The 15503-nt window shown below is 49.0% G+C and overlaps 1 protein-coding gene across 1 annotated transcript; it reads left to right on the plus strand.

The window, feature by feature from the left end:
* The first annotated feature begins 8382 nt into the window (after nt 1-8382).
* LOC109779097 (peroxidase 1-like) lies at nt 8383-9718 on the plus strand. The gene is made up of 2 exons (XM_020337704.3): nt 8383-8658; nt 8756-9718. The coding sequence occupies exons 1-2, from the start codon at nt 8446-8448 to the stop codon at nt 9533-9535; spliced, it is 993 nt and encodes a 330-aa protein (XP_020193293.1). The 5' UTR covers nt 8383-8445; the 3' UTR covers nt 9536-9718.
* The last annotated feature ends 5785 nt before the right edge of the window (nt 9719-15503 follow it).

The raw sequence follows: 15503 nt of genomic DNA on the forward strand, positions 1-15503 counted from the left end.
ACTTAGGGAGATCAACGTGAGCAGCAAAAGATTCACAAAAAGAAGCTACTATCTCAGAGTCAAGTCCATATTTAGTGCTAAATTTACGGAAAACATCGGTATCCATAAAAGATTTAACACAATCAAACTTAGGTGTTATACCTGACTCCTTACCTTCGTCGAGGTCCCAATCTTCAGAGTTGCGTTTAAGTCTTCATCATAAAAGAACCAGTACACGAAGTATCGAGCATGGTGCGGTTATTGTCAGAAAGCCGAGCATAAAAATTTTGAATAATCATTTCTCTTGAGAGCTCATGATTGGGGCATGAATATAACATTGACTTAAGCCTCCCCCAAGCTTGAGCGATGCTTTCTCCTTCGTGAGGCCAAAAATTATATATGTAATTACGATCACGATGAACAAGATGCATAGGATAAAACTTCTGATGAAATTCCAATTTCAATCGTCCGTAGTTCCATGATCCCATATCATCACATAGCCTATACCAGGTCAATGCATCTCCCTTCAAACATAAAGGGAAGACCTTCTTCTTGATAACATCATCGGGCATACCTGCAAGCTTAAATTATCCACAAACTTCATCCACATAGATTAGGTGCTCATCCGGATGTAATGTTCCGTCTCCTGCAAAAGGATTAGCTAGCAGTTTTTCTATCATCCCCGAAGGAATTTCAAAGTAGACATTTTCATTTTCAGCAGGTTCAGTAGGTTGAGGAGCAACTCTTTGCTCTACTGGTCGGGGTGAAGATACCCCGAACAAGCCCCTTAGAGGATTACTTTCCATAGTAAACAGTGACAGTAAATTTCAGCACACTATATAAATTTTTCCTTACCAAATTCCACCAACCAAAGGCGCTTCACTCCCCGGCAACGGCTCCAGAAAAGAGTCTTGATGACCCACAAGTATAGGGGATCTATCGTAGTCCTTTTGATAAGTAAGAGTGTCGAACCCAACGAGGAGTAGAAGGAAATTATAAGCGGTTTTCAGCAAGGTATTCTCTGCAAGCACTGAAATTATAGGTAACAGATAGTTTTGTGGTAAGATAAATTGTAACGGGTAGCAAGTAACAAGTGTAAATAAAGTGCAGCAAGGTGGCCCAATCCTTTTTGTAGCAAAGGACAAGCCTGGACAAATTCTTATATAGAGAAAAGCGCTCCCGAGGACACATGGGAATTATCGTCAAGCTAGTTTTCATCACGTTCATATGATTCGCGTTCGGTACTTTGATAATTTGATATGTGGGTGGACCGGTGCTTGGGTGCGGCCCTTACTTGGAAAAGCATCCCACTTATGATTAACCCCTATTGCAAGGATCCGCAACTACAAAGGAAGTATTAAGGTAAACCTAACCATAGCATGAAACATATGGATCCAAATCAGCCCCTTACGAAGCAACACATAAACTAGGGTTTAAGCTTCTGTCACTCTAGCAACCCATCATCTACTTATTACTTCCCAATGCCTTCCTCTAGGCCCAAATAATGGTGAAGTTTCATCTAGTCGACGTTCACATAACACCACTAGAGGAGAGACAACATACATCTCATCAAAATATTGAACGAATACCAAATTCACATGACTACTAATAGCAAGACTTCTCCCATGTCCTCAGGAACAAACGTAACTACTCACAAAGCATATTCATGTTCATAATCAGACGAGTATTAATATGCATAATGGATCTGAACATATGATCTTCCACCAAATAAACCAACTAGCATCAACTACAAGGAGTAATCAACACTACTAGCAACCTACAAGTACCAATCTCAGACTTAGAGACAAGAATTGGATACAAGAGATGAACTAGGGTTTGAGAGGAGATGGTGCTGGTGAAGATGTTGATGGAGATTGGCCCATCCCGATGAGAGGAGCGTTGGTGATGACGATGGCGATGATTTCCCCCCCCGGAGGGAAGTGTCACCGGCAGAACAGCTCCGCCGGAGCCCTAGATTGGTTCCGCCAATGTTCCGCCTCGTGGCGGCGGAGTCTCGTCCCGAAAGCTTTCTTATGATTTTTCTTCGGACGAAAGACTTCATATAGCAGAAGATGGGCACCAGAGGGCTACCAGGGGGCCCACAAGGCAGGGGGGCGCGCCCAGGGGGGTAGGGCGCGCCCCCACCCTCGTGGCCAGGGTGTGGGCCCCCTCTGATATTTTCTTCACTCAGTATTTTTTATTATTTCCAAAAATAACTTCCGTGGAGTTTCAGGACTTTTGGAGTTGTGCAGAATAGGTCTCTAATATTTGCTCCTTTTCCAGCCCAGAATTCCAGCTGGCGGCATTCTCCCTCTTCATGTAAACCTTGTAAAATAAGAGAGAATAGGCATAAGTATTGTGACATAATGTGTAATAACAGCCCATAATGCAATAAATATCAATATAAAAGCATGATGCAAAATGGACGTATCAAACGACACGTATTGTATTGTTGCCATCGAGGATAAAAAGATGGGGTTTATATCATATTGCATGAGTTTATCCCTCTACATCATGTCATCTTGCTTAAAGCGTTACTCCGTTCTTATGAACTTAATACTCTAGATGCATGCTGGATAGCGGTCGATGTGTGGAGTAATAGTAGTAGATGCAGGCAGGAGTCGGTCTACTTGTCACGGACGTGATGCCTATATACATGATCATACCTAGATATTCTCATAACTATGCTCAATTCTATCAATTGCTCGACAGTAATTTGTTCACCCACCGTAATACTTATGCTATCTTGAGAGAAGCCACTAGTGAAACCTATGGCCCCCGGGTCTATTCTCCATCATATTAATCTTCCGTCAACAAGCTATTTCTTTTACCGTTTATTTTGCTTTCTTTACTTTTAGTCTTTACCATAAAAATACCAAAAATATTATCTTATCATCTCTATCAGATCTCACTTTTGCAAGTGGTCGTGAAGGGATTGACAACCCCTTTATCGCGTTGGTTGCAAGGTTCTTATTTTTTTGTGTAGGTGCGTGGGACTTGAGTGTGGCCTCCTACTGGATTGATACCTTGGTTCTCAAAAACTGAGGGAAATACTTACGCTACTTTACTGGATTACCCTTTCCTCTTCAAGGGAAAACCAACGCAATGCTCAAGAAGTAGCAAGACGCAACCCAACCGGCAAGCTACGTCTCGCACGGGGGTTCAATCGGCTTCAGTAAGCATGCATCAGCAACGATCGATCGGGTTTAGTTAGCAGCGAAGGAGTCTCGGTCGGGTTCAGTTTGGAGCGAAAGGATCGATCGATCGGCTTCAGTACGTAGCAGCAGGAGATCGCTCGGGTTCAGTTATAGCGACACGGCTCGTACCACGCGCGCGTACGAGAGAAACGCGCAAACCACACTGCATCGCTCGGCCTCGACCACCCACCGTAACTGGGAACTCCCCGATATTTTCCTCACCCTCGCTTCTACCATGATTTTCTCTGTCATGGACGGCCCAAAGAATGTCATGCAGGTGCGTCTCCGGCCCACCCAGGACGAAAAGCCCATTTTCTGTCATGATTTTTTGTCATAGAAGTAGGAGCCCACCACATCTATGATGATACCGGGTTTTGTCACAATTATCGTCATAGAAGTGTCATAAGCATGATAGGATTTTTTTCGTTCGGGCCAAAATGTCACGAATGTGTCTCTTTTTTGTAGTGCATAGATCCCCATTTCCATGCGGTCCCATAGGTGTGTGTTCTGGTGGTGTAGCCATTACATATCCAATGCATCTGAATGATCACAAATGGGAAATACTTGTTGGTTTCCACGTACTAACTGCAATTGGGGGGGGGGCATGATATGCAGTTTGTCGAATTTGTTTCATTTATTCAATATGTCAAAATTGCATGTCCCCTACAAGATGTTGAGAGATTATAATTATGTAGGAGCTATCTTAGTACCAACTTTATCCTTTTGGTAAGTGATTCCGCAAATCATTTTGGGTATGTACAAAACACTCCACAACTATGCCTCAATCTAGGAAATAATCATCATATTTGTGTGAACTAAATTTCGCAACGTTGTTGGTTTTGATGGAATTTATCCCATGCTCAGGATGATTTGCTCTCAAATTAATGATTTGAGCAATCAATTTTGCAAAATCATGGTTCCTTTTAGAAGTAAGAACACACTGTACCATCTCACCAATGCATCGGAAAGCACTCTGAACTATCTGAATAATCCAGAGAACGGTTGATTTGGATCACATGTACTCTTGTCAAAGGAAATCTAGTGGCTCGTCCTTTATCTTGAGATAAGATGACCTTGTGATTAATTTATTAGTTTGCACATACCATGCATACATAATCCAATGAATTTGGAAAGTTCTCATAGTTAGGTTGTGTCCAATGGAACCATCAATAATTTTTTCATCATCCTAATACCACGATGACCATGCCATATATTGAACTTATCAAGATTCTGGAAAAATTTCTGTAAGCCATTCTCTTCTTTATCTTAAGGTCATCAATTTTAGGGAACATTGTTGCTTCTACAAACCTCTATACTGGCGGGGGGGCTTAGTAATCTGGTATGGTGACTAAAACATGAACAATGATGGCAAGTTTAGGGCATATCTACATGGATCACCAAGCGGACCTCATAGAATGTCCACCGACACGTCCAGATGTGTCTGCGGACAGCGTGACCATCGAGTCGTCTCCCAGAAATCTGGACCATGTATGACGGACAATGCACCAAGCGTAATGTGAGGAGAAAGAGATGAGTGGGAGATGTGGTGCAACTAAGAATGAATGGGTTTTCGTTTGGACTCACCTAGACCTTCCCCAAGTTTTGCGACGATTTGTGGGGTTTTCCATGTCCGGACCAGTCCACAAACATTTAATAAATAGCATTGTGGGCCTAAAGTGTATGGACTGTACACATTTCAATGATGAACCACGTTGGTGACATCCTTTGTGGCTCACTTTCATGGTTTGCTATTTCAAGAACTAAACTATAAATCGAGGCAAGTTAACAGAGGAAGATATATAGTGCACTTGGGCATTTGGTGCTACTGGTACACCTGTTCTCTAAAATATTTTTAATATACATCAAAAATAAGTGTTACAAGGATGTGAGTACAATATATGTCTATCGTGGTATACAAATTGAGACCCAAATTCAAAAGAAACATTTAGAAACAAAAAGACAAACCATGATATGAATAGTAGCTACTGCAAACTAGGCCTTGAATTTTTCATTTATGTTTACCATACTATGTTTCCAATTTGCATCTAAAATTTTGTGGTATGATTGATTCTTGTTACTACTAGAACATAATTCTTTTTCCAAAATTTTATAACATTTGTAAATAGGATTCTTTAAAACAGGAGCACCGGTAGCACCAAATGGTTGGGTGCACTCCATATTTCTTGAGTTCAAGATCCCACATAAGTTTTCTATGTTATATAGCATGATGTTTTTGTAAGTGTTATCTACTTTGTTGTATATTCGAGGAGTGATTTTAGATTAATTTTACATATGCAGTTGAGCTATACTCTTGGATTACTTCTTGTTGCTGGTGTACTTCTATTATACCTTGATATCTTTGGGTACGTATTTGGAAGTCCTAACCAAAGCATGTATTTCAGGGAAAGCCGACAAGGAATTCCTTTAATAACCGACAGTTCTGATTGTTTAGAACAACTCGGATGAATTTAGTAGCTCCTTTTAGGAGGCCTTCAATGACCATAGATCGAACCTATACTATTAGATACGATTGAGCATTTCAAGGCGTAGCATTGTAACTACTATGTAGACTTTTTTTATGAGGGATCAAATCCCTCTCTTCTCGTTTTTATTAATTCATCAACATTAAGGATCACAATGTATCAAATCAAATAAAAAATTATTGCAGCAACAATATCTTACGTTATCTGGTTGCATACAATCATAGTCAATTCAATGAAATTATTTGATTTTAAAGGTGATCTCGTATAATTTCACACATAAGGGGCCATTTCTTCGTTTCGTCCGGTCATTAATAACTTGGTTGTTTTTAGATAATAGTAGATAGAAAGAACGCTCGTAAGGATTCCTATTTCGAAATAGTTATATAAGCATTTAATATAACAGATGTTAAAAATCAGATGTTCCGTCAGAACGCTTGTTTCACTGAACGCCTTGTGGCATGTCCAACCTCCACGCACGAATCTTAGCGTGTTCACTGGAAGGACCATTGGGAGGGAATGCGTTAACATAACACAACCGTTTGTTTGTTTGATGCTTCCGAAGGAATGACCTTGGTGACGGAAGTTTGTTTTCATATAATAGCATCATAGCAATTTTGTTTGTGAAACATGGCAGTTCTTCTGAAGCAAAAATTTCTGAAGACACGCGTCGCAATTCTCCTCTTAGCAGAATGACAAATCATGTATTTTTTGTGGCAATTTTCTCCTGCTCTAGGATGTCAGTTTTTTCATGTGCAAATCTTTGGTATGTAGGGCAATTGCTGCATGACAAATTCCTGACAAATCTTTTTGCTAGCACGGCAATTTTTCCTTTTCAACATGGCAAATCTCTATATTATAGCATCGCAAATGTATCCTTTTAAAGGAAATATATTAATATCGCCAAGATACCAATTACACCCAGCCTCTACACCAACAAAATGTCTCAAAAAACATCCAGGATGCACGTAGCCCGAAAAGCAAACAAAAAAGAAAGAAAAAACCAAAGGCCTCGCCGCAGTGATATGTTCCTTAGCAGCAGCACACAAACCACCATAAAAAACAACACCCGGAAAACATAAAAGGCCTCGAAAAGCGATGCCTTCAAGAAGAAAACAATGCACAAGCATCGCCGTCGCCCGATCCAAGATCTTAGGTTTTAGGTTTTCACCATGGAGAAAGTCCGGGCTCTCAAAACAATACCCGCCAGGCACAACCAATGAAGGTTGGACCTTAGGTTTTCACCCTGAAAGTCACGATTCAACACCCGAGGAGTACCACCAAAAATGAAGTCTTCCAGTGTTGCTGACCCCACTTGTAACTATTGCTTCTGAAAGTTATCAAACACCTGGCTCACTCAATCACCTCCAACGCCCTCTCCACCTTATCAAACACCCAATTTTAGCCACCATGGCTTCTCCACCGATGTCTATGCCATGGAAATCAAGATACTGGCATGTCCCATAGTGTCAACAAACAACAAGAGCTTCATGCCGCGCCCACATGGAGCCACGTAGGCCGATATCCGACCCAAATATCCTGGGGCAAGATATCCGGCAATAGTTCCGGAACACGTTGACGGCCAGATCGTGCCATGATGCAATAAGAGCAGTAAAACCGCCACCACACCGCTGCCTCCACCACGTCGACGCCATCGCCACTATGGCGGAGGACACCGGTCCGCGCTGCCCATAGTCTGCACCGCCGGCTGAAGACGAATGCCAGATAGGGGCGGATCCCGATCCGCCGCCACCACCTCGCCTGCACTATCTACCACCTCGAAGCCAGTCATGCGCCGCTGGTCCCAACCGCCGCCGCCATGGGGATCCGTCATTGCACCACCGCGATCCTCGCCATCGCGGTGTCCCATCCAGCCTCACCACCCCGTGGCGGAGGCCCTGCGCGAGAAGGCGAAACGCCCCGCCGCTGCCGACATCGGCCAGGCTTTGCCCAGCCGCGTCCTCTGGTGGCGGCGAGGGAGGAGGGAGGGAGAGGAGGGTGCTGGCGGCGGCGGCGGGAGCGCCCTCCCCGTCGCCCACAGGAGCGACGTGGGAGGGTACGTGGCCCATGGCAAATGTATCTCTCATAGTATTGACAATTCCTGAGCGTTTGCGGGGAGTAGTTTTTTTGAGGGAACACTCCCCATGGAGCCATTTGCTCAAACGAACCTCTTCTAGAGAGCATTCATTCGCTCGGGTGATCTTGCTAAGGAAACGTTAGCTGTTACTGGCGTTCTTTAATATTTGGTCCGGAGGCATAGTCGGACACTTGGATTCAACACAACAGAGATCACAACACGACTGAGATCTTTACTTTGCACAATGCAAGATAGGGCAGTCCCATCAAAAACACTACGGCCTGCGCAAATGATTGACCAAATACATGTGAAGTTATTCTCTTGGTGCAATCATTAACCTAATCAGATCATTGCGTTCCCTTCCGGAGAAGAGACAGATGATAGATTGATGGCATGTTACCATGGACGACACACTGGTCATGAACTGGCCTCGGCGCCATCTATTTTTCCTTCATTATTTGACTGGTTCGCTTAGCGGCGCGCGGTTGCGTACGTTTGATAATTGAGGCGGTTGTATGGAGGTGGAAGTTAGCACATGCGTGCATACGCAGCAACCAGTTGTCACGCTGACACCATCCACTCAAATCTACGTAACCGGCCATCTATAAGTATACAGGGAGTTGCAAGGACAGAGATCACTCAAGTAGTACCAAAACATTCTTATCTGCAGCCACATAGTAATTGATTCAATCGTGTAATTTGGTTAAGCTCCATGGCGATCAGGTCTTCGCTGCTCCCTCTGGCCCTGCTGGTTCTCGCAGCAGCTAGCTCGGCAGCGGTGGCTCAGTTGGAGATCGGCTTCTACAGCAAGACATGCCCGGACGCCGAGAAGATCGTCGGCGAGGAGATGGCCAAGATCATCGCCGCCGCGCCCAGCCTCGCCGGCCCGCTTCTACGCCTCCATTTCCACGACTGCTTCGTCAGGGTAAGTCGTCGTTGAGCACTTGCTTGTCCTGTCTCACGTACAAACCTACATATTGCACACGAATACTAAGAAACATGCATGCAATGCGAACTTGCAGGGTTGTGACGCCTCCGTCCTGCTCGAATCCACCGATGGCAACGTGGCAGAGAAGGACGCCAAACCGAACAAGAGCCTACGAGGGTTCGGCTCTGTGGAGCGGGTGAAGGCCAAGCTCGAAGCCGCGTGCCCGGGCATCGTCTCCTGCGCTGACGTGCTCACCCTCATGTCCCGCGACGCTGTCGTGCTGGCTAAGGGCCCCTTCTGGCCGGTGGCGCTGGGAAGGCGAGATGGCAGGATGTCCAGCGCCACGGAGGCCAGCAACGAGCTGCCCCCGGCCTCCGGCGACGTCCCTCTACTCGCCAAGATCTTCGCCTCCAAGGGCCTCGACCTCAAGGATCTCGTTGTCCTCTCGGGCGCCCACACGCTCGGCACGGCGCACTGCCCGTCTTTCGCCGACCGGCTCTACAACACCACCGGCGAGAACGGTGCCTATGGCGTCGTCGACCCGTCTCTGGACAGCGAGTACGCCGACAAGCTAAGGCTCAAGTGCAAGAGCGTTGATGACCGTACTATGCTGTCGGAGATGGACCCCGGGAGCTTCAAGACCTTCGACACCAGCTACTACCGCCACGTCGCCAAGCGGAGGGGCCTCTTCCGCTCCGACTCCGCGCTCCTCTTGGACGCCACCACCATGGACTATGTCCAGCGTATCGCCACCGGCAAGTTCGACAGCGAGTTCTTCAGGGACTTCAGCGAGTCCATGATCAAGATGGGCGATGTCGGCGTGCTCACAGGGGCCGGGGGAGAGATCAGGAAGAAGTGCTACGCTCCGAACTAGGGTTCGTTGTTTCTTAGTTGTTGTAAGGGCAACACATGCATGTCGCTCTGGTATTATCTACTGTAGTGTGATATATTCTTGTCAATGTTACCTAGTAGTAAATTATTTCTTGTCGAAAGAATATGGCGCACCTACATGCTACGTAAACGCATGTCTGGCAGCAGTGTTTTCTTGTGTCGCTGTGTGCTGTGAAATACCCTAACTTATCATGGATAGCAAGTTATCTTTAGCAGAACGAGAAGAGATAAGTCCACTTTTCAACTCAACTTAACACCAGGTTTCGAAACCAGTTAGTCATGCAATGACTATCATCTTCCTCTACTATTTATCCATTCCCCACCCGCCCTGCATAAGACGAGCGCCACCGTACCCCACCCTTCCATCTAGCTTCCTCTTCCTAACCCCACCCTTCCATCTAGCTTCCTCTTCCTACGGGAAGGGTAGATGACTAGCCCAGCAGTCAGTGGCGGAGCCAGAACTTTTGTGGAGCCTGGGCAAATTTAGCCAAGTGTATGATCTAGAAATAAAATCTGGGTATTCGTGTACACAACATATAATATAGCACCAAAGGTCCGAAGCTGAAGTCCACATCAATAATCAAATGAAAAAATTGACATAATAGTCACACAAAATGTAAATTTAATGTGAACTAATATATATCCATTTCATAGACCAAACAATGTTGAGACTTGACAACAAAAGATATATAACCAGCCTTGCATAGAGGCAAACTCGCCATGTTGCCAATTAACAAAAGTAAAGCTATCCATACCAGATGTCACTGTATGTCATTGTGCACTTTCTTCCACCATATCAAAAGCATCTCTCACTTGTTCATAGCACAGAACTCCTTGCATCAACATGTATCGTATTATAAAATATTCAGTTTGAAGGTAAGAAATATTGCATGAATTCCACTGTCTGCAAGTTGTCATCTTCTTACATACTTTGATTTTGTAGTTTACAGTACCCAACAAACAAATACAATTTTCTCTAGTCATGAATCCATTAACATTATCACCCCCAACGATTTTTTTCCTAAATTTTAAGCCCTAACCCCTAAGCCCGACCTTGAACTCTCACACCATTAGTTGCATATCACACACCATAGCCTCCATATATATAATTAGTGGGGGTGTGTATGTATTAGATCCGTACCTCGCATCAATACTTACTTCCCTAACCCAAACCAATTATTCAGACTTCAGAGATGAGGGATCCTTGGCCCTAATTTCGACAGAGATTTCTTACCGCGGGAAGCCGAAGCCGGATAAGAGGAAGGAGGGATTGAGTGACGACCGAAGGAGTAGACTGCCTGGGAGCCTCGCATCTCTCGCCGCCGTCCGTGTGTCTAGCGGCCTAGGGCTCAGCCTCAAGGCCAGCCGCCAGCGCCCCTCTGTCGCCCAGTCCCTGCGCTGGCGTGTGAGAAACGAAGAGACAGGAGGAGGGAGTTGGAGGCTTGGAGCGATCGATCCGTCTCGTTGTTTCTTCTTTTGGCCTGGGCTGCAGCCACTACCGGAAAACGGTCCTACGCCGACGGCCAAAACTATGCCGACGGCAGCCGTCGGCCTACTTGGAGCTATGCCGACAGCCTAGTCCTGGCCGTCGGCTTATCCTTGCCGTCGGGCTACCCCCATCTACGCCGACGGCAGCCGTCGGCACAGAACGGCCGTCGACCTAGATGCAGACACCCGACAGCAGCCGTCGGCATAAGCCAGCCGTCGGCATACCTATGGGCCCGGCGACCCCGCCCATGACCAGCGGCTAACGCCGTCAAACCTATGCCGACGGTCGGGACGGGCGGCCGTCGGCATATCTCCGCACGCCACGTCACCGATCCGCGGCGTAGATATGCCGACGGCAGCCGTCGGCATAGGCGCCACGTCACCGATCCGTAGCACGGCGCCCACCTAAACCCTACCGTCTCTATGCCGACGGCAATGCCGTCGGCATAGTTATTTTTTTTACATGTGTTTTTTTACATATGTTTTTCTGCTTTTTTACATATGTTTTTATGTTTTTTTATGTATTATATGAATATATATGTAGTTTGTAATTTTTTCCATAGATTATGAATATATATATAGTTTGTATTTTTTCGAGCACATTAATAATGTGCCATCATGTTCTTTTGAATATAGGTCCTTATATTTTATTAAAATAAAAACAGTTATGACGACAGAAGTATTGTGGCGGTTGCAAACGCCCGGCACCCGTCTCCGGAGTGTGACCCCCTCACGTCCGCGGTGTGCCCCCTTCACGGACGGTGCCGCCGTCGGCATCTGGAGGGCGGAAACAGCCGCATCGGGTCTATACGGAGGGGATGTTGCTCCCAAGTGTTTCTATGGGATGACCTACCACAACCGGGTGGTGTTGTGGCATGTCCGAAGAGGCGGCACGCATCTCCGGGGCGTGGCCCCCCTAACGGACGGCGCCACCGCCGGCACCTAGAGGGGGGAAACGGACGCATCGGGTCTACACAAAGGGGATGTAGCTGTCGGTTTGGCCCGGATGTTGCTCCCAGGTGTCCCTCTGGGCTGACCTGACACAACCGGGTGGAGAGGTCCACTGTTCAAAGCCCGTCCGTGGAAAGTCAAAGGGCTAGATCTCGTGGTCAACCGCTCCAGGGTTAGGCGGGACGGGGGCCCTGGGGGGTAGCAATGCCACCGGAGCGTCGCACCGGCCCCTCATACATGCGGGGTGGTGTTGTGGCATGTCCGAAGAGGCGGCATGCGTCTCCAGGACGTGGCCCCCCTCACGGACGGCGCCGTCGCCGGCACCTGGAGGGGGGAAACGGACGCGTCGGGTCTACACGGAGGGGATATAGCTGTGGGTTTGGCCTGGATGTTGCTCCCAGGTGTCCCTCTGTGCTGACCTAACACAACCGGGTGGAGAGGTCCACTGGTCAAAGCCCGCCCGTCGGAAGTCAAAGGGCTAGATCTCGTGGTCAACCGCTCCAGGGTTAGGCAGGACGGGGCCCTGGGGGTAGCAATGCCACTGGAGCGTCGCACCGACCCCTCATACATGCGGGGTGGTGTTGTGGCATGTCCGAAGAGGCGGCACGCGTCTCCGGGGTGTGGCCCCCCTCACGGACGGCGATGACACAGTAGTAGTCGTTCTGCGGTAACGGTGCGGTGTGAATATTATTAAATATTCGGATCGCGATAAAATCATGAGTTTTTTACACGACGTGGGCACATGTGCTATAGGAACGATGACAATTATTCATTATTTTTGGTCATGGAGAAGTATCCGAACAATTCCTTCTACGCGGATAGCCCTTCGCATGTCTACAACTGTGACCGGCGGCCTCCGTGGGCTAGCATGCCGCCAATCTTGCGTACGCGGCTTCTCACAAGTCTGAAGGTGTTGTGGCGGTTGCAAACGCCCGGCACGCGTCTCCGCGGCGCGGCCTCCCAGCTCACGGACGGCACCTGGAGGGGGAAACGGACGCGTCGGGTCTACACAGAGGGGATGTAGCTGTGGGTTTGGCCCGGATGTTGCTCCCAGGTGTCCCTCTGTGCTGACTTGAGACAACCGGGTGGAGAGGTCCACTGGTCAAAGCCCGTCCGTGGGAAGTTAAAGGGCTAGATCTCGTGGTCAACCGCTCCAGGGTTAGGCGGGACGGGGGCCCTGGGGGAAGCAATGTCACCGGAGCGTCGCACCGGCCCCTTGTACATGCGGGGTGGTGTTGTGGCATGTCCGAAGAGGCGGCACGCGTCTCCAGGACGTGGCCCTCCTCACGGACGGCGCCGTCACCGGCACCTGGGGGGGAAACAGACGCGTCGGGTCTACACGGAGGGGATGTAGCTGTGGGTTTGGCCCGGATGTTGCTCCCAGGTGTCCCTCTATGCTGACTTGACACAACCGGGTGGAGAGGTCTACTGCTCAAAGCCCGCCCGTGGGAAGTCAAAGGGCTAGATCTCGTGGTCAACCGCTCCAGGTTTAGGCGGGACGGGGGCCCTGGGGGGGGGGGGGGGTAGCAATGCCAACGGAGCGTCGCACCGGCCCCTCATACATGGGGGGTGGTGTTGTGGCATGTCCGAAGAGGCGGCACACGTCTCCGGGGTGTGGCCCCCCTCACGGACGGCGATGACATAGTAGACGTTCTGCGGTAACGGTGTGGCATGAATATTATTAAATACTCAGATCGCAATAAAATTATGAGTTTTTTACACGACGTGGGCACATGTGCTATAGGAACGATGGTAATTTTTCATAATTTTTGGTGATGGAGAAGTATCCGAACAATTCCCTCTACACGGATTGCCCTTCGCATGTCTACGACTGCGGCCGGCGGCCTCCGTGGGCTAGCATGCCGCCAATCTTGCATACGCGGCTTCTCACAAGTCTGAAGGTGTTGTGGTGGTTGCAAATGCCCGGCACGCGTCTCCGGGGCGTGGCCTCCCAGCTCACGGACGGCGCCACCGTCGGCACCTGGAGGGGGAAACGGACGCGTCGGGTCTACACGGAGGGGATGTAGCTGTGGGTTTGGCCCAGATGTTGCTCCCAGGTGTCCCTCTGTGCTGACCTGACACAACCGGGTGGAGAGGTCCACTGGTCAAAGCCCGCCCGTGGGAAGTCAAAGGGCTAGATCTCGTGGTCAACCGCTCCAGGGTTAGGCGGGACGGAGGCCCTGGGGGGAGGGGGTAGCAATGCCACCGGAGCATCGCACCGGCCCCTCATACATGCGGGGTGGTGTTGTGGCATGTCCGAAGAGGCGGCACGCGTCTCGGGGGTATGGCCCCCCTCACGGACGGCGATGACACAGTAGTAGACGTTCTGCGGTAACGGTGCGGCGTGAATATTATTAAATACTCGGATCGCGATAAAATCATGAGTTTTTTACACGACGTGGGCACATGTGCTATAGGAACGATGGTAATTTTTCATAATTTTTGGTGATGGAGAAGTATCCGAACAATTCCCTCTCCACGGATTGCCCTTCGCATGTCTACGACTGTGGCTGGCGGCCTCCGTGGGCTAGCATGCCGCCAATCTTGCGTATGCGGCTTCTCACAAGTCTGAAGGTGTTGTGGCGGTTGCAAACGCCCGGCACGCATCTCCGGGGCGTGGCCTCCCAGCTCACGGACGGCGCCGCCGCCGGCACCTGGAGGGGTGAAATGGACGCGTCAGGTCTACACGGAGGGGATGTAGCTGTGGGTTTGGCCCGGATGTTGCTCCCAGGTGTCCCTGTGTGCTGACCTGACACAACCGGGTGGAGAGGTCCACTGGTCAAAGCCCGCCCGTGGGAAGTCAAAGGGTTAGATCTCGTGGTCAACCACTCCAGGGTTAGGCGGGACGGGGGCCCGGGGGGGGGGGGGGGGGTAGCAATACCACTGGAGCGTCGCACCGGCCCCTCATACATGCGGGGTGGTGTTGTGGCATGCCCGAAGAGGCGGCACGCGTCTCCGGGGTGTGGCCCCCCTCACGGACGGCGCAGCCGCCGGCACGTGGAGGGGGGAAACGGACGCGTCGGGTCTACACAGAGGGGATGTAGCTGTGGGTTTGGCCCGGATGTTGCTCCCAGGTGTCCCCGTGTGAACCATCTCCCTCCGACGGACTTGGATCCGCCGCCGCCCCCACCCCCACCCCCACCGTCGACGACCCCCCTCCCCCTTCACTCAGCTGACCTACTAAGCTCCAGATCGAGCACGCGAGGCGGCGGCCATGCGCTCCCAGACCCGCGACCAGGCCACGGCCTCGGCGGACGAAGCTGCTCGAGTTCGGCGCCTCCCCTCCCCCCGCTCTGTGTGGTTCCGGGAGAGGAGAGGGCCGAGCGGTTAAAAAACATTAAAAATCTATATGAAATAATAATACATAAAAAAACATAAAAAAAGAAAAATATAACTATAAACAACATTAAAAAATCTATATGAAATAAAAAACATAAAGAAGGAAAAATATAAACTATTAAAAACATTAAAAAACGAAAAATATAACTATGCCGACGACACGTGGCGTCTAT

This window comes from Aegilops tauschii, chromosome 7 (genome assembly GCF_002575655.3).
Source record: "Aegilops tauschii subsp. strangulata cultivar AL8/78 chromosome 7, Aet v6.0, whole genome shotgun sequence".
Lineage (NCBI taxonomy): Eukaryota > Viridiplantae > Streptophyta > Magnoliopsida > Poales > Poaceae > Aegilops > Aegilops tauschii.